Below are 26,679 nucleotides of genomic sequence, written 5' to 3'. Positions count from 1 at the left end.
TTACAACTGCAAGCAGGAGAGTTGCATCCATTACCCATGTGGAATCTAAACCCCCTCTCAATATAGAGATGGAGTGGACATAACCATCCCATGGTCCATAAGATGGAGGAATAGAGTGTGGATTAGAGTGAATTTACTGATATTCTACTATGCACCTATAGTAATTATTAATAAAAGAAATTGTAGCATTGATGTGGAGAAAGTGGCCCCGGTAGCTGCTGAGGGTAGGGAGAGGGAAGAAGAGTTATGACGGGAGGGCATTTTCAGGACTTGGAATTGTCCTGGGTGGTACTACAGGGACAGATGCTGGACAATGTATGTCCTGCCATGTCTCACTGGGTCGACTGGGGGAGAGTGTAAACTACAATGTAAACCATTATCCATTTGGTACAGCAGTGCTCCAAAATGTAGTCACCAAATGCAATGAATGCCCCATGATGAAATAGGTGGTTGATGTGGGAGGAATGGAGCGAGGGTGGTGGGGAGTATATGGGGACCTCTTATATTTTTGAATGTAACATTTAAAAAAAAAAATAGAGAAAAAAAAGTGCCTGGACAGAACTTTTTTGGAGTAATGCTTCCAAAAATTTTTGACCTGCCTTTTGTCTGTTAATTTTTCAATTTGAAATAAAATTTGGATAAAAAAATGTGGCTATTAGGAAATTTAAAATAACATATGTGTTAATATTCTAAATGATGCTGAGTGTTATGATATTTGGTGGCATGGGTTTAGATCCTTTTGAAAGTGGTTTAAAAGAAAAATCAGCGATTTTCTTTAAAGACTTCTTGAAGCCTTATGTCATATTCAATTCCTTAAAATGGCTAACAGGAAATTTCCTTTCTTCCCAGCCTTTGCTTTCGCGACTCCTCATCCTGGCACCCAAAGGAAATTAGTTTCCCAAACAAGCAACTAATTTCCTGCTTCTGTATTTTTGTATATTGCAGTCCCTCTGCTAGAAACACACTTCCTTTTCTTTCTTTACTTACTACATGGAACTCATCATCATATTAGGATACATCATGAAATCAAGGTGTTATTAACTAATTTTGAATAATGTCTTCAATATATTTGCCTTAATATCGCATATGATCTTTATGTCTGGATGAGCATCTTATATTTTCAAGCCAAGCATGTAATAAAAACCCCAATATTGTTTTCAAATATACCTTCAACCATGTCTCCTCAAATATGTATATGGTTTTCTATACCCCAATGCTGGATTTATTATTTATATTACAAAATTTCAACTACTATACTCAACACTTAAATCTGGAAGTGATCTTTTATGGTTCAGCTCCTGTAATATATTTAAATATCCTGATATCTTACCTCCAAATGCTCCTGGAAGGATTCTCAGGGGTAGAAGTTGGGAGCAAAGCATATGTGCCAATGTAGAGTTCCATTCCCTCATGCTTAGCTTCAACCAAATAATTTTGCTCCCCGGTTAACATAACATTTTAAAAAACATATTTGTCTGTCCTAAAACTTTTGAAAACTACTTTCCTAGAGCAGATCACTAGCGAGTTCCCCAAGGCTGGAATCAATACCACCCCCTTTTGCATAATTATGCCTTTGCACCCCCTACCTACATCACCCAGTTTAAATATTTTAATTTTGCAAATTCGCTTGAGTTACTCAGTATATATTGCAGTTGTGTGCTGCTAATTTTAATAAACCTCTGTATTTATTTAAATTATTTTGGAAAGATCAACATAAAATGAACTCCTGTAACACAGTTTATCTGTTCTTAAAATGATAAAATTTCAATTGGCTTCAGCATGCACTTTCTGTGGGGAAAAAAAGTGCATTTTGGGGGAGTAGTCAGTAGAGACAGAATTTGCAATTTTTGTTGTTGATAATTGACAACCTAACTTTCTCTACCCTGGTTCTTTTTCCCAGTCTTCCATCAGTATAGCAGATGTGTTAAAAAGAGGGTAAGTGGTATTATAACACAAAATAACCTCATAACAACATTGTTATGGAAGAAAATTGATTTGGGGACCATCTGACTCTCTTTGGAATTAGTTATTTAACCATGTATAAATTCAATGAATCATTATGATTTAGAACTTATTTACCATTTAATCTAAATTTCAGGGAAAAAAACAACTATTAATAGACTTGCCTAAACACATTTATGTCTCCATTTTTGTTTATTTTACTTTCAAAGTAAAATTAATACATCAAGGGAATATGATAGGTTATTTTTCTTATTTTGGTCACTCTATGTTAGATTCTAATGGTTATTTCCACAAGGTCACCCAGCAAATTGATTACAAGGCTGAGAAGAGAACCAAGAGATTTGAATCTCCAGGCCATTTACTCTTCCTACTATACCATAGTGATACTCAAATGCCTATAAGGGGTGCTTACCATAAAAGGGGAATCCCAGAGTAAAAAAAAAAAAAATGGTCAGGATAAAACAACGTAAAGGTAATACATCCTCATGGACCTCTACCATTATTATTCTTTCTTCAGTTTCAAGTAATTAGTAGGTCATTTTTTCTAACCTAAACCTAGGCTCAAGTCTGAACATTAGCTTCTACTAAGCAAGATGTGAAAGATACGAATGACAATTTTATACTATTGTCTCCCCAGTGGTCCTAAGTATGTACTGCTTAATTATTTCTCCTCTAACTCACCAAATAAAATCATTTGAATGGGAAATGGTAATTTACATAAAACAATATGTAGAAATTAAAACACTTTACTATAAACATTTCAGAACATAGACTGATTTTGTATCAGTACTTTTTGAGAGTTTTTAAAAAGCTATATATCTTATTATTATAGTTTCATTTTCCATTTTCACAACTATAAAATACAAGAATGCAGGGAAAATTAGGCAAAGGAAAAAGTCAGTCTAAATTGTTCCACACATTTTCCTTGGAGTAAATCAAGAAACATAAAGGAAAATAATACAAAAACAATAAAACACCAAGGAATGCAAAGAAGGAATGGATTCTGCAATTCCTGGGAATTCTTTCACTTAAATAAATGATCTCCCAAGTGTAAACAATGTGCTATCACAGAAATTTGACGAATACAGGTACAGACACTTTTATTAAGGGGACTTGCATCATATGTAAGAAATGTATAATTTTTCTTTTTCTTTTGGAAAATGAGGAAAAATAATTTCCAAGTTAGGGAAAAGGCATAATGAGGACTTTTACTCTACTTGGCTTTTGTTAGAAGTTAAAAGTATCTGACCACCTAAGAAATTCAAATAAAATCAGTTTCCTGAACCCAAATCCCTCAACCTATTTCTTCAATTCAACCTTGAAGGAACAAAGCTAAACAGCTCAAAACTGAAGAATAGTTTCATCCTTAAACATTGCCTCTTCCGTCTTTTCATCAACAGGTTTCTGTCTCTCATTTCTGTGCTTAAGTTCTTTCTCAGAGGCTATATTTAGGGTTTTCTGTTTCTTCTTTCAGTGCTTCAGTTTTCCTGAACTGACATTGACTGTAACACCTCTCCTTTACTTTGCTGCATACTCTTGACTTTGTCTAAAATCATATAATTAATTGATTGCTTCAATTCATCCTTAGGTAAACAGAACTAAAAATTTCAAAATCCGAGAATGGACTCATCCCAAAGCATTTCTTCTTCCGTCTTTTCTACTGCTGGTTTCTTTTTCTCTTTTCTGTGCTTATGCTCTTCTTTCTCAGAGACTAAATCCTGGCTTTTTTTCTTCTTTCGATGCTTCAGCTTTCTTGAACCAATCTTGACTTGGTCCATCTCTCTTTTCCTTTGTTGGATGCTTTTGTCTTTGTCTAAATCCTTAACCTCATACCTCTTTTTCCTTTTATGCTTGGACTGCTTCTTCTCTGGCGTTTCTTCACCTTCCTTCAGATGTCTTCTTCTCTTCTGGTGTCTCTGTTTATGACCTGCTAGATGACAACAGGTATTGTTTTCTGAGGAAAGATACTTGTGTACTTCTACATTGTAGAGGTCAGAGTTATATTCTTGCTGACTAAGGCACAGGGGTACTGAATTATCTGAGAAATAATCTCTGGTGAGTTGAGAGTAGCTCACAGAGTGTAGTCTCTGTTTGCTGTCATGAGATGGTAAGAAATGAGGTAAATGGCTTTCCATTGCCTGTGAAATACTGTATGATCCTGGATAGGTCTGGAAAGTCTCAAATGGGAGTCTTTGCTCAAACAATTTATATATGGGCCTAAAATCCTCCATTTCTCTGTAACCATGGGTTTCCATAGACCTATTGCCCAACTTTCTGAAACAAGTCTTCGGCTGTAGTCCTCTAGCTGTCTGCACTTTGATGTAATCTTCTAGCTCATCTTGGAAAGAGTCATATGTTCTCTTTGAATGAACTGGTAACCAATGAGGTAATTGGCTTTCCATTGGAGAAATATTATATGGTGCTTGGTAAGTATGGGGAGTCTCAGATGAGAATCTTTGCTCCAACATTCTATCTCTAGATCCGGAATCAACCACTTCTCTATACCTATAGGTTTCCATGGAGTTTTCTCCATGGAGCCGTTTCATTCTGAAACAAGTCTTTGGCTCTAGTCCTATGGCTTTCTGTATTTTGATATAATCTTCCAGCTCATCTTGGAAAGAGTCTTGTGTCTTCTCTGAATTTTTTATTAGATTAATAACAAGGGATTCTCTGCAAAGAAGACAGTAGAAAGATCTTGTTACTAGATTATTTTATTTGGAATATTTTCCTTGCTTTTAAAAAATAACCTCAAAAAAGACCATTTTTTAAAAGGTTACCACTACATAAAAAACTATAATATATTACTTTTTATGCCAAAAGAATCATCAGGGATACTCAAATATCTCTCAGGCACTTCACAATTTTTACCAAAAAATTTTAGTACTGAGATTAAAAGAAGGATGGGTATTAAAATAATAGTACAAAAATTAAAAGCATGTTGGGATGTGTGGGAAAGGATTAATAATATTTAATGCCCTGATGGATGGTCTGATGAAAATGTCACATTATTCTTTCTAAAGTTTTGATTAGTCAGCTCCTTGGTAACATAACTATTTGTTTGAGAATCTGAAGGTACTTTATAAAAGTCTAAATAAAGTTTAAATTGGTGAGTCAGACAATTTAGTTCCTAATCATTCAAACTCAAATTGTATAAATACTTTTTACTAGATTGAAATAATGTAACACAAATACTGTGCTTTATTTTAAAATGCAACAAAGCAAATATTTCATTGTTAAATCCTCCCCTGCCTTACTACCTGACTTACCCAGTTCCCAATTGTCCACTCAATATTTCCCTCCTTAAAATAACAAAATAGAATGGACCAAACATTTATAGTGCTCCTTCTATGTGCTGGACCAGTCACCTTACACATATTTTATTTTGTGTCAACCTTACGACAGAATTGTCTAACATTACACACTTGGTAGCAAGATGGATCTGCTCTTCCAACCCAGATCTATGTTCTTAACCACTATACTTGATTAGAAAAATGGTGAACTGACTACTGAATCCCTAGAACAAATCCAACCTACCAGGGATTCTCTGAATTTGTATGGTAAGTCTTAGAGCACCCCTTTAAAGTCCTTGTAAAGAAAGGCAATGTTGTCTGGTCAGGATGAGTACCAGTTGGCCAGCTCTTTTCAGGATATTATCATGGCTAGAGAGCTCCCTAGGGGATGCAAAAATATATGCTGTTACATTTTGTCAATAACCATATCCAGGATCAACTCATAGGAAAATGAGTGCCTAAAGTTTGTAAAATACATGCAAAAGCATTGACAGAGTCCCTGGTCTTCGGTGTAACTAAAGCCTCTGGCAAAAATACTTACTTAATTTGATGTTCATTTACTTGCTAATGGGATTGGAACATTTCTGAAGATGTAAAGGTGATACTACAAATATGGCAAATGTAGGTTTTCATCCAAAATGCTGAAAAAATGACAGTCCAAGTTAAGAAGTTCAGTATGGATACACTTAGAATTACATAATGTTAGAATTGTACAGGAATGTATTAGACATCATCTACTCAAACTTTCCCAATTTACAGAAATGGCCTGAAGAGTTCAATGATTTGGTAAAAGTCATCCAGCAAATTAGCAGTAGTTATACTTCAACAGCCTGTATCGCTTAAATTTAAAGCTTAGCAGTCTTTCCACTATACCACTTTGCCTCTCTAGCCATGAACTCTTTCCTAATAAACTCTTTGCCTGCTTCATGCTGCTACATGGATGTCCAGCAAGCACCTCAAATTTAACACACCTAACCAACTGTTGCCTCTTATTTCCTCAATCAACCACTTCCTTCTTTGTACATAATTCTCCTTTCACCCAACGAAAGCCTGAATATTGAAGACAAATAAAGGCAAATGTTTACTGTCTTACCTGAAATCAGTGTCGTGCATTAGTTTAAGAAAACTAATTTCCACAGAAAATGTGGTTTTAGAAAGGAGAGAGGTTAAATGAGCCCCACTCTCAGGATGAAAGCTGAAAGTAAAATTCTAAAACAAAACTAGTAGTTACCACTTTAAGAGAGTCAAGATCTACAGAATAGAACATATATACCGGTTGCCTCGTATTCTGTTCCTGAGAGAGAATTTGAAAGAGGATAAATTAATTCTTTCTTTCTTAACCTCACCATTCTTCCACTTTCAGAAGAAATAAGTTCATAAATTTCATAATATAAAAATGATTCCTCCTTAAGGAAAAAGCAATAAAATGGTGAGGAGACAGGAGGGACAACCAAGGTCATCTTCTTTCAAATCAGACAGAAACCTAATCATTTAAAGGATGTGAAATGAATCTTTACCAGGTTTACTGATCTTGGTAATGCAAAGATTATTTATTGAAAAAGGAGACTTCTGTCAGGGGTAATGAAAGATACTGATTTTGAAGGACAGTGAAGATTCTGCTCACTAGTGAGAAATACTCTCTTCTGGGCTCAGGAGAGCTCATCACATTTTGCAAAAATCTGAATGAATAATTTCTCAAAACTATCCTCTCTCCCTGTCTTCTAATTTCATGCTCACCAAGTCACCTTCTAATTATAATTTTGTTTCCCACTCTTTGATACCAAGAAGAGAACTTCCAGGATTATATAAAAAAACAAAACCTGGGAACTGAAATTTTATACTTCCTCCTATGATAAATCAATACCAGAATGACAATGTATTCATTTAAACTGCAATGTCTTCCAGACTTCTTTGATAAAACTCACCCGGGGTATTAGCTGAAATTATACATTATATCCCCTTCCCTGGAGAACATGACTCTGTGTGTGTGGGATAGGGCCAGGAGATTATTGTTTAATATTGAGGTGATTATTATCAGGGAATTGGGGGATAATATAAAAAGGGACACAGCTTTCCAGTTCCTGGATTATTTATCAGCCTCTTCCAAGTTTGTTTGTGGTTAGTGAATCTCCGATTTGAGGGTGATCAACTCTGAAGATTATGAAAGCCCAGCAAAACTAAGTACGAAACCCAAGACTGTGCATCTTCACAAAAACCCTTTTCAAGGAAATGATCACTAAACTTATTTTACAGGTTTGGAAACTAAGGCTCAGATGAGCTTGTCAAGTATCATACAATCTAAGGGCACCCAAGATAAACAAGAGAAACATTAGTCCTGGTTTTCTCTAGATTAACGGTCTCAATATTTGTTACAGATAAGATGCTTGTGAAGCTGACATTAGGCTGGGATTGACTTTACAGGAAGTTTTGGATCACAGAGTGGTTCAACAATGGCAGCGGAGTAATACTGATATAGGATGTTATTGACAGGTTATATATGGCTGACAGGGAGTTATACAGGGCATATGCCCACGGTATATAGTAATGTCTAGATATACTCATAGTGGAAACAATTAAAAACAACAGCTGGGGGGGTACTGGGCCCCTGGCCGGGGGGTCACTGTCGTGGACCCTGGGGGAGCAGTGGCAGTTCCCCAGGTGCAACGGCAAGAACCAGGAAGGAAGGAGGGCCACACAGTGGGCTCCTGATACTTATGGCTATGCTTTTGAGCCTATACACCTCCAATAAGAATAAGGCCTAGAGTAGCACTGTGCCTGGGAGTTTCCTCCTGACAGCCTTCATGTTACTCAAATGTGGCCACTCTCACAGCCAAACTCAGCATGTAAATGCAGTGCAGTCTTCCCAGCGTGGGACATGACACCCGGGGACGAGCCTCCCTGGCACCATGGGATCACTACCACATATCAGCTGAAGATGCAACTAGAAAAGGACCTTGAATTAAAGGTTCAACACGGATCAGCAGAATATCCCTGTCTACATATAATAATATGACTTCAAAATGCTGTTTGACCTAATGTAAGAGGGAAATGGAAAGGAGAAATGAGAATATAAGGCTATGAGTCTCTAAAAAAGAGTCTGGAGGTTGTCAGAAGGAATGCCCTTATGCACAAATGAGCAGAGTCTGAGAGACAGATAAAGTAGATACAACTCCAGGTATTGGTTCTTTTGAGGAATAAAGAGACCCACGGGTTCTATGATCATGGCAGATGGGGTTCACTGCCATGGCAGATGGCCCTTCTCTGGAGCTGGTGTTTCTGCGTGATGGAATTGGACTCAGAGGGGATCTCTTTTCACAAGACTTGCATGCTACTTTATTGGAATTCTAGTTGGTGCTGGGTGTTTTAGATATATTTAGGGGATTTGAATCTCTGGACTGATAATATGACACCCAGGCCCAGAGCCTCAACAGACTTCAGCTCCTACACTTTGATTTATTGGACTTACCCCACTCAGCTAACATCGAGTTGAAGAAGGTCAACCACCACACCATGGAGCCTAGAGTGTCTACAACTGAAAGCAGGAGGAGTGCATCCAGTATTCATGTGGAATCTAAGCCCCCACTTGACATAGATGTATAATGGACACAACCAATCCAATGTCCACAGAGAAAATGTGGAATGGATGTGGGAAGGGTAGCCATGGTGGCTGCTGGGTTTGGGGAATGGGAGGAAGAGATGAGAGGTGGAGGGGTTTTCGGGACGTGGAGTTGTCCTGCGTGGTGCTTCACGGACAATTACGGGACATTGTAGATCCCCCCAGGGCCCACTGGATGGAAGGTGGGAGAGTGTGGGCTATGATGTGGACCATTGACTATGGGGTGCAGTGATGCTCAGAGATGTACTTACCAGGTGCAATGGATGTGTCAAGATGATGGGAGAGAGTGTTGCTGTGGGGGGAGTGGGGCGTGGGGGCGGTGGGGTTGAATGGGACCTCATATTTTTTGAATGTAATTTTTAAAAATAAATAAATAATTTAAAAAAATATTGGTTACAGAAATGAATCTTTGGGGGACTTCAAAAATATCCATTTTTTTAAGTCAGAAGTGTTCATCTTGTTTTAATACCTCATCCACTTTACAGGGTTACACTTACCTTAAATATTTTTGAAGTTTAAATGCAATCTGAATAATGTTACTATAAAATATAAATTTTCAGTGTTCTCTTAAATTTCAAAATCACACTTTTTTTCTCTCTCTCTCTTTTTTGGTCTTTTTGTCTTTTATTTCCCCTCTTAATACCTGGATGTTCTGCAAAAACGAAACTGTCACAAGCTGCTCCACGTGGCCATGATGAGAGAGGCTGGAATAATTAATTTTATTTACCAATTAAATCAGATGCTCTAGGGATGGAGCCAGGCTTTGGCACTTCTTGAAAACTTTCAGATGATTTTACTGTGCTGCCAGAGGTTATAGAGCACAGTCCTAGATTATAGAGCCAGTAACCTTCATTATGACTATAAACTCAGATTACAGTGCAGAGGTTTCACATAATGAAATTTGTTTCATGTGAATAGTTATAAAGTATACTGTATATAGTGTTCTCCCCAGTTCCTCCTTTCTTTCTCCACAGTGACATCAGAACCAAGATTCCTACGTTGACAGTAAAGGTTTGGGGGAGCTGCAGATCATGTATTGAAGAGTCAGGGGCAGTTCCAAAATTGTGGTCTGGTTATTATCTTAGCTCTTATACTTTTCACACAGTGGTGTTCTTGATCTTTGTACAGGCTCTAGATGTCTCAGAAAATAATATAAATTGGCCCAAGGTCAAAAGGTCTGGTGCAATCCTCCTGGAACCTGCCTCCACTATTTTTCTCATTTTCTCCATTCTCCCATCTCAAGGACTACTCCTTGGCCCTAGCCAGCTTCACTGCCCTCAACACTTGTTAATTCCTTTTTTTTCCCTGAGTTCTCCTAGATATTCAGGCTTCTTTGTATGTTGTACCTTTCAGAATTTTTCATAACTTAACACTTGTGGGTCCACTTATATCCTAATCATAGCCTTATCTCTTAACTCCCCAGATTATGGTCTTATTTTCAAAGCATTATTGGAGAAATGCATGTTTTTCTAGTCTAACACTGATTTTTCAATCTTGGCTCCACATCAGAATCACTTGGGGAGTTAAAAAAGAAAAAACAAAATACTAATACATAGGTCTCAGGGTTTGTTTGTTTTTTTAATTATTTATTTATTTTTAAAAATTACATTCAAAAAATATGAGGTTCCATTCAACCCCACTGCCCCCACCCCCCACTCCCCCCACAGCAACACTCTCTCCCATCATCTTGACACATCCATTGCACCTGGTAAGTACATCTCTGAGCATCACTGCACCCCATAGTCAATGGTCCACATCATAGCCCACACTCTCCCACCTTCCATCCAGTGGGCCCTGGGGGGATCTACAATGTCCCGTAATTGTCCGTGAAGCACCACGCAGGACAATTCCACGTCCTGAAAACGCCTCCACATCTCATCTCTTCCTCCCATTCCCCAAACCCAGCAGCCACCATGGCTACCCTTCCCACACCCATTCCACATTTTCTCTGTGGACATTGGATTGGTTGTGTCCATTGCATTTTAAGGATGGCCTGTGCATTGGGATTTCTAAAAGCTCCCTGCATTTTTCTAATGTGTAGCCAAGGTTGAAAACCAATATTTTTATATCTTAAATGGGAAAAATCAATTGAGAGCTACATGTATGTAAAAATGCAAAAATACAATGTAATGAAGAAGCTATCTTATGATGAAAAACAGAAAATGTCCAATTTACCTGTTTGTAAATTATGAGAGAACTAAAATATTTCTTTAGAAATAATATTTATTGATGACAGCTATTGTATGTATTATTTCATTTCGTCCTAATTCAATCTTGAGAAATACCATGATTTTCATTCAGTTTAAACCTGAGATTCAACTGAGCATGACTTCCAACATATCTTTAAATCTATGCATAACACTTTATACTATATTGTCTCTCAAAAACAATTAGCAAATACAAATTGAGAAAAACTAGGTACTCATATTTATATAAAACACTGCGAAGGATATTCCAGAATAAAATAAAATATCTTATCACAAAGAAGCTATTTAGGTTGAGCAGCTATAATTGATGCAATTGTCAATGCACAGTAAAGCCTATAGGAAATTAGAGAAAGAGAAAGAGAAGAATATTGAGAGCTAGAGTAGTATGGGGTCTGTTGTGATGGATCTTTGAGAACAGGAAGGATTAGAGTTGTACAGAAAGCAGATTAGAATATTCTAGGAGATGAACGCAATATCATGTACAGCAGGGACAGAAATGAACACGAATTGTTGAGTTCAAATACTCTGTGCAATGAACACTGCACACCTATGTGGCACCAAACATCATTTTAGATGCTAGGCTTACAAAGTGAATAAAACAGTTAGGTTTCTCATAAGTCCAGAGTTGGAAAAAGATATATGAAAAGAAGATTTCAGTCTCATTTGGTAAGAGGAAAGAGAAGTATGCATCACAAACAAGCACAGGAACTTAGGTCAATATGGGAACCTGGAGATGTCTGCACAGAAGTGTTTATGCAACTTCTCACAATTTTGAATTGTTGGAGAGTAGACTAGAGGGGAGGGATGGGAAAGGCAAAAGGAGTAAGATTAAAAGAGAGGCTTTTGTTTTATTCTAAGGGACCTAGACTTTATTCAATGTTTTGGGAAATCTTGAAATGGTTTAAGCAGTAAGTTACATAGTCAATTGTGTGTTTTAGATACATCTTTCTTCTACCTGCAATAAGGAGGACGAATTTAAGAGGAAAAAGCCTGGAAACAAGGAGACCACAGTTATGAGGCCACTATTATTAACAAGGCAAGAGATAATGAAGGGCCTGTACTCGAAAAGTCATAACACAGAGAGATAGAGGTAGAGAGATTGAAGAAATAATTAGCTTTAAAAATGGAAAATCTTGGTGACTGATTGAAAGTGGGAGATAAGAGAGAGGAAGGAATCTAAAGGATTCTAAAATACAAAGTCCAAGAAACCTAATTTGGAAACTGGTGAGGTGCTGGTCCCATTAACTGAATTTGGAACTTCAGAAAAGTGTTGGTTTAAGGGGTAGGGGAGTAAACAACAGTGAGTTTTATTTTGGACACTGTCTGAAGTATCTGTGGGACTTCCATGTAAAGATGTCCAGCAGGCAGTTACATATGGGCATTTGTAAGCTAGAAGAGAAGTCCGAGATATTCTGGAGATATAAATTCATGGGTGTAGTTAAAACAATCAGGGCAGATAAGATTTTCTGAGTGCAATTTATGGATGGCCACAGGAATAGCAATATAATGATAAAACAATGGAGAGTGCCACCCTTTAAACTAAGATGATGGAGGAGGAAGAGCCCATAAAAAGACTGTGACGTTAACAAAGGAAATAGTGTTATAAGGATGAACAGGAGCATGTACTGTAAAAGGAGCTAAGGAAATGGAGCGTTTCATAGAAGAATGATTGGGGAAAGTAGGTAAATGCAAGAGAGATCAATAGTACAAGGAATGAATGGTGTTCATTGAATTTGGAAATTAAGAGGTCACTATGATCCTGTGAGGAGCAGTTTCAGTGGAGTGGTACAGTGGGGGTATGGAGGGCTGGATTATGTATGCCAACAAATAGCAGTGAGTTGAGGATGAGTAAATAAAATGTAAGACAATAAATACAGACCATGCTTGCAAAAAATCTTGACTGAGAAGAAAAGGGGAGACTATCGTAGTTAAAGGGGAACTCAAGATTAAGAAAGGAATTAGTGAAGACAAGGTACTTTGTAATCCACATTTGACAGCTAAATATTTCTTACTGAAATAAGAAAGAACCTTTTTTGATTAGTGTGAGGAGGCAGAATGTAGGGCAGGGGAAAAGTGTGAAGAGTGGCATAGGTTTACAGTCATTGTTGAAGGGAAAGTGAAGAAAAGGATTAGGTAGAGCCAAAGAAGCAAATGAGGTTGGATTCTAAGACTCTGTACAGGTATCTTACATAATTCTCTATAGTAGCACTCAGTAACATGGATATAGAAGTATAAAAGGCAAACTGTGGTAATGACCTAGAATTAAAATCTTGCTACTTGGGAGTGAAAGAATAATAAGGTACTAGTAAATGTTCCAGATGGTTGTTACAGAGTTAAGGTGTGAGTTGATGGTAGCAGAAATAGAATGAAAGGGAACAGAAAGGATCAACCTGTCTTTTTACTCTTAATAAGACTTGCTGGTGGAGAGGATATATGGAGTTAAATAGTCAAAGATGCCCTCAAACATTCCAGTGTGGGTGACTGAATAGAAAACGTTCTACCGGCAAAGACAAAACCTTGAGAAATTCAAGCTGGTTTTAGAGAAGCTTATGATGTTTTAATGTATTGAATACAGATGAAGGTGAGACATCAAAGTGCAATAAGAGGCTTGAAATTAATAAGATAAATAAAACAAAGACAGGAAATAAAAATACATACCTACTTTGGTTCCATATCCTTATGGTAGCCATTCCTGTGCTAATAAGATCTGGGGCTGGTTGAGGAACATGAATAAAGCAGTGAGAATGATGAAGAGAAAGAAATGAGCTACTGGGAGAAATGTATACAAACCACAGCAGATAGAAAGCAAAGACAGAAAGATAGGAGGAAATGGATGAAGAGTGAAGTAAAAGAGTTATATGCTAAATTATTATTTATTATGTGCTCACCTGACTGTAAAGTGGGCTTCTGAAGTTACCACTGTTCTTTGAAATTCTCATTAGCTATTTTAACACTATCAAAATTCTCCAAATGACTTTTATAACTAGATTTTTTTGTCAGAGGCTAGTATAAAATGATCCCAGTAACTTGATTAGATTATGTTGATGATTAGCCCTACCTAAACTCTCCCCCACACACACACCAAGATAAGAATTTCACCAAAATCCTTCTCCATTATTCTAATAGCTTTGAAACTTCAGATAAAAATGCTAAAATCCTTCAGAAGTGACCAGAATGCAGTAGTATGATAAAGTCAAGGTACTAAAAGAAAAAAATTTCCAACCAAGAGTACTCTACCCAGCTAAGCTAGCATTCAAAAATGAAGGAGAGTTCAAAATATTACACAGATAAACAGAAATTAAAAGAGTATTCCAACAAGAACTCTGCCCTTCAAGAAATACTAAAGGGAATTCTGCAGGAAGGAAAAAAAACAGGAGAGACAGAGATGGAGGAGAGTGTAAGAGGAACAAAACAGACAAAAAGAGAAGGAAAAAAACAACAACCAAACAAGTCCAAACAAAATATGGCTAACATCAGCAATTCCTGGAAAGTAATAATACTGAATGTCAATGGATTAAACTCACCTGTCAAAAGATTCAGACTGGACGATCATATAAGGAAATATGGTCCATCTATATGCTGTCTAAAAGAAACACATCTTAGTCCCAGGTATTCAAGGAGTTTGAAAGTGAATGGCTGGAAAACAATCTTACAAGCCAACAACAACCAAAAAATGGCAGGAGTAGCTATACTAATATCAGACAAAATAGGCTTTAAATGTGAAACAATTGTGAGAGACAAAGATGGATACTACATATTAGTGAAAGCGATAATCTTTCAAGAAGAACAGACTATCATAAATATTTATGCTCCTAATAAGGTTACCTCCAAATACGTGAGGCAAACAGTGGAAAAACTATGTGAAAGAAACGATGCCTCTACAATTACAGTGGGAGACTTTAATAAACAACTATCAACTTTGGACAGAACATCTCCAAAAAGAATCAATAAAGATACACCACGACCAAGTGGGATTTATTCCAGGTATGCAAGGATGGTTCAACATAAGAAAATCAATCAACGTAATACACCATATAAACAGATTGAAGGAAAAAAAATCACATGATTATATCTATAGATGCAGAAAAAGCATTTGACAAAATACAGCACCCTTTCTTGATAAAAACACTCAGAAAGATTGGAATACAAGGAAATTTTTTGAACATGATAAAGAGTATATACGAAAAACCTACAGCGAGCATTGTTTACAATGGAGAAATCCTAAAATCCTTCCCTCTAAACTCAGGAACAAGACAAGGATGCCCATTGTCTCTGCTCCTATTTAACATTGTCTTAGAAGTACTTGCTCAAGCACTGAGGCAAGAACCAGATCTAAAAGGCATTCAAATTGGAAAGGAAGAAGTCAAAATTTCATTATTTGCAGATGACATGATCCTATACATAGAAAACCCTGAGAGATCTACAACAAAGCTTCTAGAATTCATAAATGAGTTTAGTAAAGTTGCAGGTTATAAGATCAGTGCTCAAAAATCAGTAGCATTTCTGTACACCAATAATGAGCAAGATCAGGAGGAAATCAAGAAACAAATACCATTCACAATAGTAAATAAAAAAATCAAATACTTAGGAATAAATTTAACGAAAGAGATAAAAAACTTATACACCGAGAACTATACAAGACTGTTCAAGGAAATTAAAGAAGACCTAAATAAATGGAAGAATATTCCTTGTTCATGGATAGGAAGACTGAATATTATCAAGATGTCTATCCTACCAAAACTGATCTACACATTCAATGCAATCCCAAAAAAATCAACACAGCCTTCTTTAAGGAACTAGAAAAACTAACTATGAAATTTATTTGGAAAGGAAAGAGACCCCGAATAGCCAAAGACATACTGAAAAAGAAAAACGAAATTGGAGGAATCACACTACCAGACTTCAAAACATACTACAAAGCTACAGTAGTGAAAACAGCATGGTATTGGCATAAGGAGAGACACACAGACCAATGGAATCGAATTGAAAGCTCTGATATAGAACCTCACATATATAGCTATAGAATATTCGATAAAGCCACCAAACCCTCTCAACTGGGAGAGAGTGGCCTTTTCAACAAATGGTGCTTGGAGAACTGGATAGCCATATGTAGAAGAATGAAAGAGGATTACCATCTCACACCTTATACAAAGATCAACTCAAGATGGATCAAAGACCTAAATATAAGAGCCAAGACCATAAAAACCTTGGAAAGCAGTGTAGGGAAACATCTACAGGACCTTGTAATAGGAAATGGCTTCATGAATATCACACCAAAAGCACGAGCAGCAAAAGAACTAATAGATAAATGGGACTTCCTCAAAATTAAAGCCTTCTGCACCTCAAAGGAGTTTGTTAAGAAAGTAAAAAGGGAGCCCACACAGTGGGAGAAAATATTTGACAACCATATATCTGATAAGAAACTTATAACTTGCATATATAAAGAACTCCTATATCTTGAAAATAAAAAGATAAACAACCCATTTAAAAAATGGGAAAAAGATTTAAACAGTCACTTCTCCAAAGAAGAAATACAAATGGCTAAAAAGCACATGAAAAAATGCTCCAAATCTCTAGCTATCAGGGAAATGCAAATCAAAACTACAATGAGATACCATCTTACTCCCATAAGATTGGCAGCTATAAAAAAAAAAGAGAAGAATACAAATGCTGGAGAGGATGTGAAGAAAGGGGAACACTCATCCACTGCTGTTGGGAATGCAGAAGGATTCAACCATTCTGGAGGACAGTTTGGCAGTTTCTCAAAAAGCTAACCATAGATTTGCCATATGATCCAGCAATACCACTGGTGGGTATATACCCAGCAGAACTGAAAACAAGGACACAAACCGATATATGTACACCAATGTTCATAGCAGCATTGTTCACTATCGCCAAAAGTTGGAATCAACCCAAATGACCATCAACAGTTGAGTGGATCAATAAAATGTGGTATATACACACAATGGAATACTACTCGGCTGTAAGAACAAATACACTACAAACACACGTGATAACATGGATGAATCTTGAGAACCTTATGTTGAGTGAAGCAACCCAGGCATTGAAGGACAAATACTACATGAACTCAATGATATGAAATAAGAAAGCTGCCTCAGAGAGCTAGAGACTGAACAATAGGCTTACAGGAAATCGGGGGGTGGAGGAAGAATGTGAGCCAACGTCTGCAGGGGTGGAATTTATGATGAGCTGGCGGTAAGTATGAACACAAAGAAGAGATAAAATGGGGGCAAGGGGTTGCCTTTGGGTGGGGCTTTGCGGGTCTGAGGGGGGTGGGGATGGGCGGATGGGTAATATTGCCCAAAAAGTGGGGGGAGGGAGGGGTAGCATACGAACACAGGAGAGTGTTAGGTGTTGGTTGAGAGTAAAATGCTGACAAAATCGTATCAAAATATAATTAAGAGGGTTACCTGTTTAGGATGCTCGGAAGGGTTGGTCCGATGCGGGACGGGATCCTGGGGAATGTCTGAATGCTCATTTTGCCAGAGTGGGTGGTACCATTGGGTAGAGACCCAAGTAGTGAGAGTGGGGGTGGACCCACATCCTGGGGAGGACTAATGCCATCAAATAGAGGGAACTGTATCTCTCGAGAGAAAGGGTGGCTCCCAGGGCATTAGGGCAGCTGAGCAATTTAGGACCTGAACACTTTTGCAAGTATCTCTGGATGTGGCTCCTTGGGAAACAGAGGTTGGCTGTCACTGTGGGCACCAAGGGGATGGGAAAACGGATGTTAAATGTGTGTAACCAAGGTAAATGTGGGGTAAGAGAGGAGTTTCGTGAGAGTACACAAGAATGGATATAAAATATGTAATATTACATCATAAACATATAGGGGACGACAGAATGATAATGTAAACCATAATGTAAAACATAGGATAACTAAAAATGTTAGAAAATTGCGTGTCCTAAAGTATGCACCACAATGTAAGCACAGATGTCACCTGGTTTGAAAGCTATTGTCTCAGACTCTGTACATCACTTTAAGTAAATATGTTGTGAATAGGCTGTTAGAGTATAGCTGTGGAAGGGAAAAGGTTTTGTGGTTGATGTGTGGGAGTCCTGTATATTGCATACATGAATTGCTGTGGTCTAGGGCTCTTGTGAAGAGAAGTTCAATAATTAGGGGAAAAATAAAAAGGAAAAGAAAAAGATAGGATGTAGAATTTTTCCAAGTCAACACGTATTCTATATCTAACCTTTAAACCCATCGCTATATCCCATTTTGCTAGTAAGAGATCCTGACATGATATTGGGGCTTCAATATTTAGGAAGTTCTGGATCCCAGAGTGGTCCAACAATGGCAGCGGAGGAATACTGGTATAGGATACTATTGACAGGGGATATATGGCTGACAGGGAGCTATACAGGGCATATGTCCAGGGTGAATGGTAATGTTTGGATATACTCATAGTGGCAACAATTAAAAACTAAAGCTGGGGGAGTACTGGGTCCCTGGCCGGGCGTGCTGTGCCATGGTCCCTAGGGGAGCAGTGGCAGTTCCCCAAGTACAGCAGCAAGGACCGAGAAGGAATGAGGGTCCAACAGTGAGCCCCTGATACTAATGACTATGCTTGTGAGCCTATATGCCTGAAATAAGAACAAGGCCTAGAGTAGCACTGTGCCTGGGAATTTCCTCCTGACAGCCTTCATGTTACTCAAATGTGGCCAGTCTCAAAGCCTTACTCAGCATCTGAATGCAATGCCTTCCCCCAAGCGTGGGACATGACACCCGGGGATGAGCCTCCCTGGCACCGAGGGATCACTATCAACTAACAACTAATGATGCAACTGGAGAATGACCTTGAATTGAAGGTTCGATGCGGATCAGTAGAATATCCCTGTCTACATAGAATAATATGACTTTAAAATGCTGTTTGATCTAATGTAAGGGGGAAATAGAAAGGAGAAATGAGTTTATATGGCTATGAGTCTCTAAAAAAAAAAAGAGAGTCTGGAGGCTGTCAGAAGGACTGCCCTTATGCACAACTGAGCAGAGTCTAAGAGACAGATAAAGTAGATACAATGCCCAGGTATTGGTTCCTTTGAGGGCTAAAGGGACCCACGGGTTCTATGGTCATGGCAGATAGGGTTCACTGCCATGTCAGATGGGCCTTCTTTGGAGCTGGTGTTTCTGCGTGATGAAACTGGACCCAGAGGGATCTCTTTTCATAAGACTATCATGCTACTTTACTGGAATTGTAGTTGGTATTGGGGTTTCAGATATATTTAGGGGATTGAATCTTTTTACTGACAATATGATAACCAGGCCCTGAGCCTCAACAGACTCCAGCTCCTACAATCTGATTTATTGGACTCACCTCACTCAGCTAAGATGGAGTTGAAGAAGGACAACCACCACACCATGGAGCCTAGAGTGCCTACAACTGAAAGCAGGAGGATTGCATCCAGTAACCATGTGGAATCTGAGCCTCCTCTTGACATAGAAGTGCAACGGACACAACCAATCCAAGGACCTCAGAGAAAAGGTGGCATTGGAGTGGGAAAAGTGGACTTGGTGGCTGATGGGTATGGGGAATGGCAGGAAGAGATGAGATGTGGAGGCGCCTTTGGGACTTGGAGTTGCCCTGGATGGTGCTTCAGGGGCAATCACCGGACATTGTTAATCCTCCCAGGGCTCACTCGATGGAATGGGGGAGAGTGTGGGCCATGATGTGGACCAATGACCATGAGGTGCAGAGATACCCTGAGATGTACTTACCAAATGCAATGGATGTGTCATGATGATGGGAGTGAGTGTTGCTGGGGGGGAGGGGTGCGGTGGGGGAGGTGGGGTCGAATGGGACCTCATATTTTTTTAATGTAATATTTTTACAAAATCAGTAAAAAAAAAGAATCAATAAAGAAACAAAAACTTTGAACAGTATATTAGAGGAGATGGACCTAATAGACACATACAGATCATTATACTCAAATACAGCAGGATATACATTTTTCTCAAGGGCGCATGTATCATTATTCAAGATAGACCATATGCTAGGCCACAAAGAAAGGCTCAATGAATTCAGAAAGCTCGAAGACATACAAAATAATATCTCTGACCACAGTGGAGGGAAGCTGGAAATCTGCAAGGGCCAGATGCCCCGAATTCATACCAAGAGATGTAAATTAAATAGGACACTCCTAGAAAAACAGTGGGTCAAAGAGGAAATCTCAAAAGAAATTAATAACTACCTTGAAACTAATGAAAATGATAACACAACATACCAAAACTTATGGGACGCAGCAAAAGCAGAATTGAAAGGGAAATTTATGGCTATAAATCCATACATCAAAAAAGAAGAAAGAGCAAAAAGTGAAGAACTAACTGCACATTTGGAGGAATTATTAAAAACAACAACAAAGTAACCCCACAGGAAGAAGAAAGAAAGATAGAACAAAGATCAGAGCAGAGTTAAATGAAATAGAAAATAAGAAAGCACTTGAAAAGAAAAACAAAACCAAGAGTTGATTCTATGAGAAGATCAATAAAATTGACAAACCCTTAGCTGGACTAACAAAGAAAAAAAGAGAGAAGATGCAAATACACAAAATAAGAAATGAGAAAGGAGGTATCACCACTGACCCCATAGAAATATAACTATCAGAAGAGGATTCTTTGAAAAACTATATTCCAACAAAAATGATAAATCAGAGGAAATGGACAAATTCCTAGAAACACATAAGCAACCTATATTGATGAAAGAAGAAATTGACAATCTCAACAAACCAGTCACAAGTAAAGAGATAGAATCAGTCATTAAAACCCTCCCAACTAAGAAGAGCCCAGGGCCAGACAGTTTCACAGGTAAATTCTACAAAACATTCCGGAAAGAACTAACACCAATCCTGCTGAAACTCTTCCAAGAAATCGAAACAGAAGGAACATTACTTAACTCATTCTATGATGTCAACATTACCCTAGTACCAAAGCCAAACAAAGATGCCACAAGAAAGGAAAATTACAGACCACTTTCTCTAATGAACCTGGACGCAAAAGTCCTCAACAAAATACTTGCTAACCGTATTCAACAACACATTTAAAAAATTATACACTATGACCAAGTGGCATTCATTCCGGGTATGCAAGGATGGTTCAACATAGGAAAATCAATCAATGTGATGCACCATATAAACAGAATGAAGGAAAAAATCACATGATTATATCTATAGATGCAGAAAAAGCATTTGACAAAATACAGCACACTTTCCTGATAACAACACTGCAAAAGATTGTAATACAAGGAATATTCTGAAATGATAAAGAGTATATATGAAAAACCCACAGCCAACAACATTTCCAATGGTGAAATCCTAAAACACTTCCCTCTGAGATCAGGAACAACACAAGCATACCCATGACCAATATCCATGACTGTCACCACGGTCACTTTGATCACGAAGCCACTAAGCAAGAATCTTCTCCACCTCATTATCAAAAGCCTCCTCTGTGGTGGGCACGCTTGGGGGAAGATTCACAAGGCATTCACATCTCCTCACACTCTGGGGCCATTCTCGAAGTCTGTGTATCTGCCTCTTCCCCAGACCACCTTGTTATCAAACCTCCAGGTTTGTCCCTTCCAAGTCCTGACCAGCTGACCAAACTATTGTACACTTTCCATTAACCAGAGTAGATCTCCACTTCTAGCCATCTCCTTCCAGACAAATGGAAAAATAACATCCATTGATTAAAGTGGTGTCCATAAGGAGAATTCCCCTCACCACACTTTTCCAGATTCATTTATGCATGGGATGTGACACTACAGCAGAGCACTCCAAACAAGGATCAGGATACCATGCCAATCCATCTATAAACCAGATTAAAATGATTTTCTCTTTTATCCACGAACTACAGGGAACTGGCCAGGAGGCCATAAGTGTAGGATGAGGAAGAAATGGCATCTTAATCAGAGTAGGAATGATGAGCAACCTGTTCATGCAACTTGTTGGTACCTTTGGAACATGGTTGCCCCTGTTATCTTTTATACCACTTCAACTGAGGATGAATGTGGATGTTACGGACTGACCAGAGACCTGGTGGATAAGATAAATACCCAGATCATTATAGCACTTAGGTCACATGGTCACTTAATGTTCCACGATCCAGGCGCAGCTCAGCATCCCTAGCTGCAAAGAATGGTACTAAAGTAGAATCGATAGAATAGGTCCAGACTGCTTTGAAGAACCTGTTGGTAGAAATATGGACACTAAAGTTACTTCTGATGAGACGTTAGACAGAAACGATAAAGGTGTCCTTGCAAACTGCAAGAAAGGTGACCCTTGTTTTAAAATGGCAGAGAATTTGGTAAAATTGTGTCCAATTGTTGGAAAGAAGCTCCAAATTTGAAGGGGATGAGCTTGGATATTTAGGTGAGGACATTTCCAATGTAACATACAAAGTATGTCCTGGCTTCTCCTTACAGCTTATAGTACAACACAAGAAGAAAGGGATACTCTACAGATTGAAAGAAAAAACAAGAAAGAGAGGGTTGGAGGAGAATGTGGAAAGAAAGGTTCTGTAAGGTCATTAAAGTAACATTTTATGTGATTTATGTCTTTTTTAAAAAATTTTATGATCTTTTTATTTTTTTAAATAAATATAACAGTTTCCCATATATCCCACATACACCACCCTCACGACACTCCTCCCACATCAACAGTCTCATTCATCAATGTGGCACATTCACTGAATTTGGGGAATACATTCTGGAGCACTGTTACACTGCATGGATTAGAGATTACATTGTAGTTTATACTCCTTCCTATTTCATTCAGTGGGTTATGGAATTATTAGTGTCCATTCATTTCATCCTGAAGGGATCCCTTTAGAATTATTTTCTCCTTTACGCATTTTCTCTCTCTCTCTCTCTCTCTCTCTCTCCTCTCTCTCTCTCTCCTCTCTCTCTCTCTCTCTCTCTCTCTCTCTCTCTCTCTCTTTCTCTCTCTCTCTCTCTCTCTCTCTCTGTCTCTCTCTCTCTCTCTCTTTCTTTTTGTCTTTTTTTTTAATGTTACATTCAGAAAATATGAGGTCCCCATATACCCCCCACCTCCCTCACCCCACTCCTCCCCCCATAACAACAACCTCCTCCATCATCATGAGACATTCACTGCCTTTGGTGAATACATCTCTGAGCACCGCTGCACCTCATGGTCAATGGTCCACACCATAGCCTACACTCTTGCACAGTCCACCCAGTGGGGCATGGGAGGACATACAATGTCTGGTAACTGTTCTTGCAACTCCACCCAGGACAACTCCAAGTGCCGAAAACTCCCCCACATCGCATCCCTTCCAGCCACTCCCTACCCACAGCAGCCACCATGGCCACTTTCTCCACACCAATGACACATTTTCTTAGATTACTAATCACAATAGTTCATGAGTAGAATATAAGTAAGTTCACTCTAATCCATAATCTTTTCCTCCATCCTGTGTACCTTAGAATGGTTGTGTCCACTCCATATCTATATCAAGAGGGGGCTTAGATTCCACATGGATCCTGGATGCAATTCTCCTACTTTCAGTTGTAGGCACTCTTGCCTCCTTGGTGTGGTGGTTGACCTTCTTCACCTCCATGTTAGCTGAGTGGGGCAAGTCCAATAAAGTAGAGTGTAGGAGTTGCAAGTCTGTTGTGACTCAGGGCCTGGTTATCACATCGTCAGTCCAGAGATTCAGGTTCCCTGGGTATACATTAAACCCCAGCACCAACTATAGTTGCAATAAAAGTAAAAGGAGAGACTTGTGGACAAAGATCACATCTAAGTCCAGCTCCATCACACAGAAGCACAAACTCCAAGGAAGGGCCAACTGAGATGGCACTGAACTCCATCTGCCATGACCACAGAACCTGTGGGTCTCTGTAGTCCTCAGAAGAACCAATACCTGGGGTTGTATATACTTTATCTGTCTCTGGGACTCTGTTCAGGTGTGCATAAAGGCAACCTCTCTGATCACCTCCTGGCTCTTTTTGGAGACTCATAGCCATATAAACTCATTTGTGCTTTCCATTTCCCCCTTTGATTCAGGTCAAAAAGCATTTTCAATCCCTGGTATTATATGTAGACTGACATATTCTGCTGGTCCAAGTTGACGCTTTTATTCAAGGTCATTTTCTAGTTAAATCATCAACTGGTACTTGGTAGTAATCCCTCGGTGCCAGGGAGGCTCATCACCGGGAGTCATGTCCCACCCTGGGGGGAAGGCATCACATTTACATGCTGAGTTTGGCTTGGTGACTGGCCACATTTAAGCAACACAGAGGCTCTCACGAGGTAACTCTTAGGCACCCTGCTGCTCTAGGCCTTGTTCTTATTTCAGGTGCACAGCCTCACAAGCATAGTCATTAGTATCAAGGGCTCATTGTTGGACCTTCTTTCTTTTTTGGTCTTTGCCGTTGCACTTGGGGGATTGTTGCTGTTCCTTTAGGGACTATGATAGAGCTCCCCTGGCTAGGAACTCAGCACTCCCTCATTTGTTGTTTTTAATTGTAAACACTCTGAAAATTGACTGTCACTGTGTGCCCTAAGGGGAGGCGGAAAGAGGTATTGAATAGATGGAACCAATGTAACTGTGTGGACAATAGAAGTGTTCCACAAGATTGCACAAGGATGGATATAAGACATATTAAATTACACCAAAAATATATAGGGGCTGATAGGCAAAAATGTAAATCATAATATTAAACATAAGATAACTAAAAATTTAGAAAAATATAGTGTCTAAAATATAAACCTCAATGTAAACCCAAATGTTATGTTGTTTCAAAACTATTGTCTCAATATCTGTAAATCAGTTTCAGTAAATAGAGTATGAATATGTAAAAAGATTATTGCTGTTGGAAAGGAAAAGGGTTTTATGTTGAATATGTGGGAGTACTGTATATTGCATATATGAATTACTGTGATCTAAAACTTTTGTGAAGGTAAGCTTAATAATTTGGAAAAAAAAAGAAAAAGATAGAACTTAGACACTGAGGAAAAGACGGAAGTAGTTGCCTTGCCAATTTGCATACAGGGCAACACATTGCAGTGATGGAAGGCAAAATATCAAAAACAAAGCTTTTGCATTTTTAAATTTTTTGATTCCCCAATTTATTTTTATCATAATTTTTCTAAATTAATATGTATTCTATATCTAACCTTTAAACTCAGCACTATTTTCCATTTTACTATTAATGGAACCTGGCACTATATTGGGCTTCCCTTTTGAAGAAGTTTTGGATTACAGAGAGGTTCAACAATGGCAGGGGAGGGATACTGGTGTGGGAAGTTTTTGACAGGATATACATTGTTGGCAGGGGTTCTATAGGGCATATATCCAGGGTACATAAACATGTTTGAATATTTAGCATTTTTTTAGGGCAGACCTCCTATTGACAGGCTCTCTCACCTTTTAAATATCAGGGAATGACTTCATTTAGGCCTCCTAGTGACAAGCTCTCTCACCTTCCAAATATCTGGGAATGACTTCATTTCTTCTTCATGTTGAAGGATAGTTTTCCTAGTTATAGAGTTCTTGATTAAATTACTTCAGTTAAGAGGGAAGCAGCTGTGGCTCAATCAATTGGCCACCTGTCTATCACATAGGAGGTCCTTGGTTCACGTCCTGGGACTTTCTAGTGAAGGCAGGCTCACCCACAAACTGCAGTGTCGCCAGCCCAGGCACTGAGGAGTGCCGCTGGCCCACAAGCTCTGTGGAGATCTGAGTCAACAAGGTGATGGAACAAAAAAGGGAGGCAAGCAAAAATGCAGAAGAGCGTGCAGCGAACGGATACAGGGAGCAGACAGCAAACAAGACACAATGGGGGGGGGAAATAAAAATAAATACAGTCACAGAAGAATGCACAGCGAATCGACACAGAGAGCAGACGGCACGCAAAACCCGGAAAGGGGGGGGGCGTGAATAAAAATATGACTTCAGTTAAGGGCCTTTAATTAAAATGCATGACCCAAGGTGGGTCTTACTTCTTATTTGACTGGGTTTTTTTTCCTTCCGAGCTTCAAATTTGTCACCCTACTCAATCACTGCTCACGATAAAACTGCTGGGTAAATACTCTTATACTTCCTAGTCCACAGACGACGAAGCCTGGGTCCAGAGCTGTTAACTTATCGGCCGAAGGCCACACAACTCTCAAGGGAAGATACTACCACCAGATGCCCGCACCAGCTCTGCAGCCCATGCTCTTATTCTCTCTGCTGTGTGGCCTCCCCCTCTGTCTTCTTGCAGCACCCTGAGTTACACTGGGTGCACCAGACTCACATGGAGGCCAGGAAGCCATGAGCTACAAATATGTGTCCTGGGTTACAATTTCTGTTTAGGTGGAGTGCCGTTGGGACCTCAGGGAGATGAATATAAAGGTCCAAAAACACAACTCACTGACACCCTCAAAATAGAGGTTGTAGTCAGTGCCTCCCTGAGGCTCTGGTTTACACAGTTGTGGGCTCTTGGGAACACCTTTCACATCATATAGCACAACTACTCAAACATGAACTTCTGACAAGTGGCCACACATCTCAGGACAGCAATTAGAACAGATTTAAAGAAGGATTAGGAGCAATTGGAGTAGAAAAACCCATACTCACTTA

General features: G+C 38.8%; 1 protein-coding gene across 1 annotated transcript; it reads right to left on the bottom strand.

Annotated features, from left to right (window-relative positions):
• Positions 1 to 3,352: 3,352 nt before the first annotated feature.
• Positions 3,353 to 21,526, bottom strand: LOC101431443 (zinc finger matrin-type protein 1-like). Its single transcript, XM_058291164.1, has 2 exons — positions 21,450 to 21,526; positions 3,353 to 4,632 (listed from the first exon to the last, which is right to left on the bottom strand). The coding sequence occupies exons 1-2, from the start codon at positions 21,524 to 21,526 to the stop codon at positions 3,570 to 3,572; spliced, it is 1,140 nt and encodes a 379-aa protein (XP_058147147.1). The 3' UTR covers positions 3,353 to 3,569.
• Positions 21,527 to 26,679: the final 5,153 nt, after the last annotated feature.

This window comes from Dasypus novemcinctus, chromosome X (genome assembly GCF_030445035.2).
Source record: "Dasypus novemcinctus isolate mDasNov1 chromosome X, mDasNov1.1.hap2, whole genome shotgun sequence".
Taxonomy (NCBI): domain Eukaryota; kingdom Metazoa; phylum Chordata; class Mammalia; order Cingulata; family Dasypodidae; genus Dasypus; species Dasypus novemcinctus.
The sequence above is the reverse complement of the archived record's forward strand: the minus strand, read 5'-3'. Positions and strand labels throughout refer to the sequence as shown.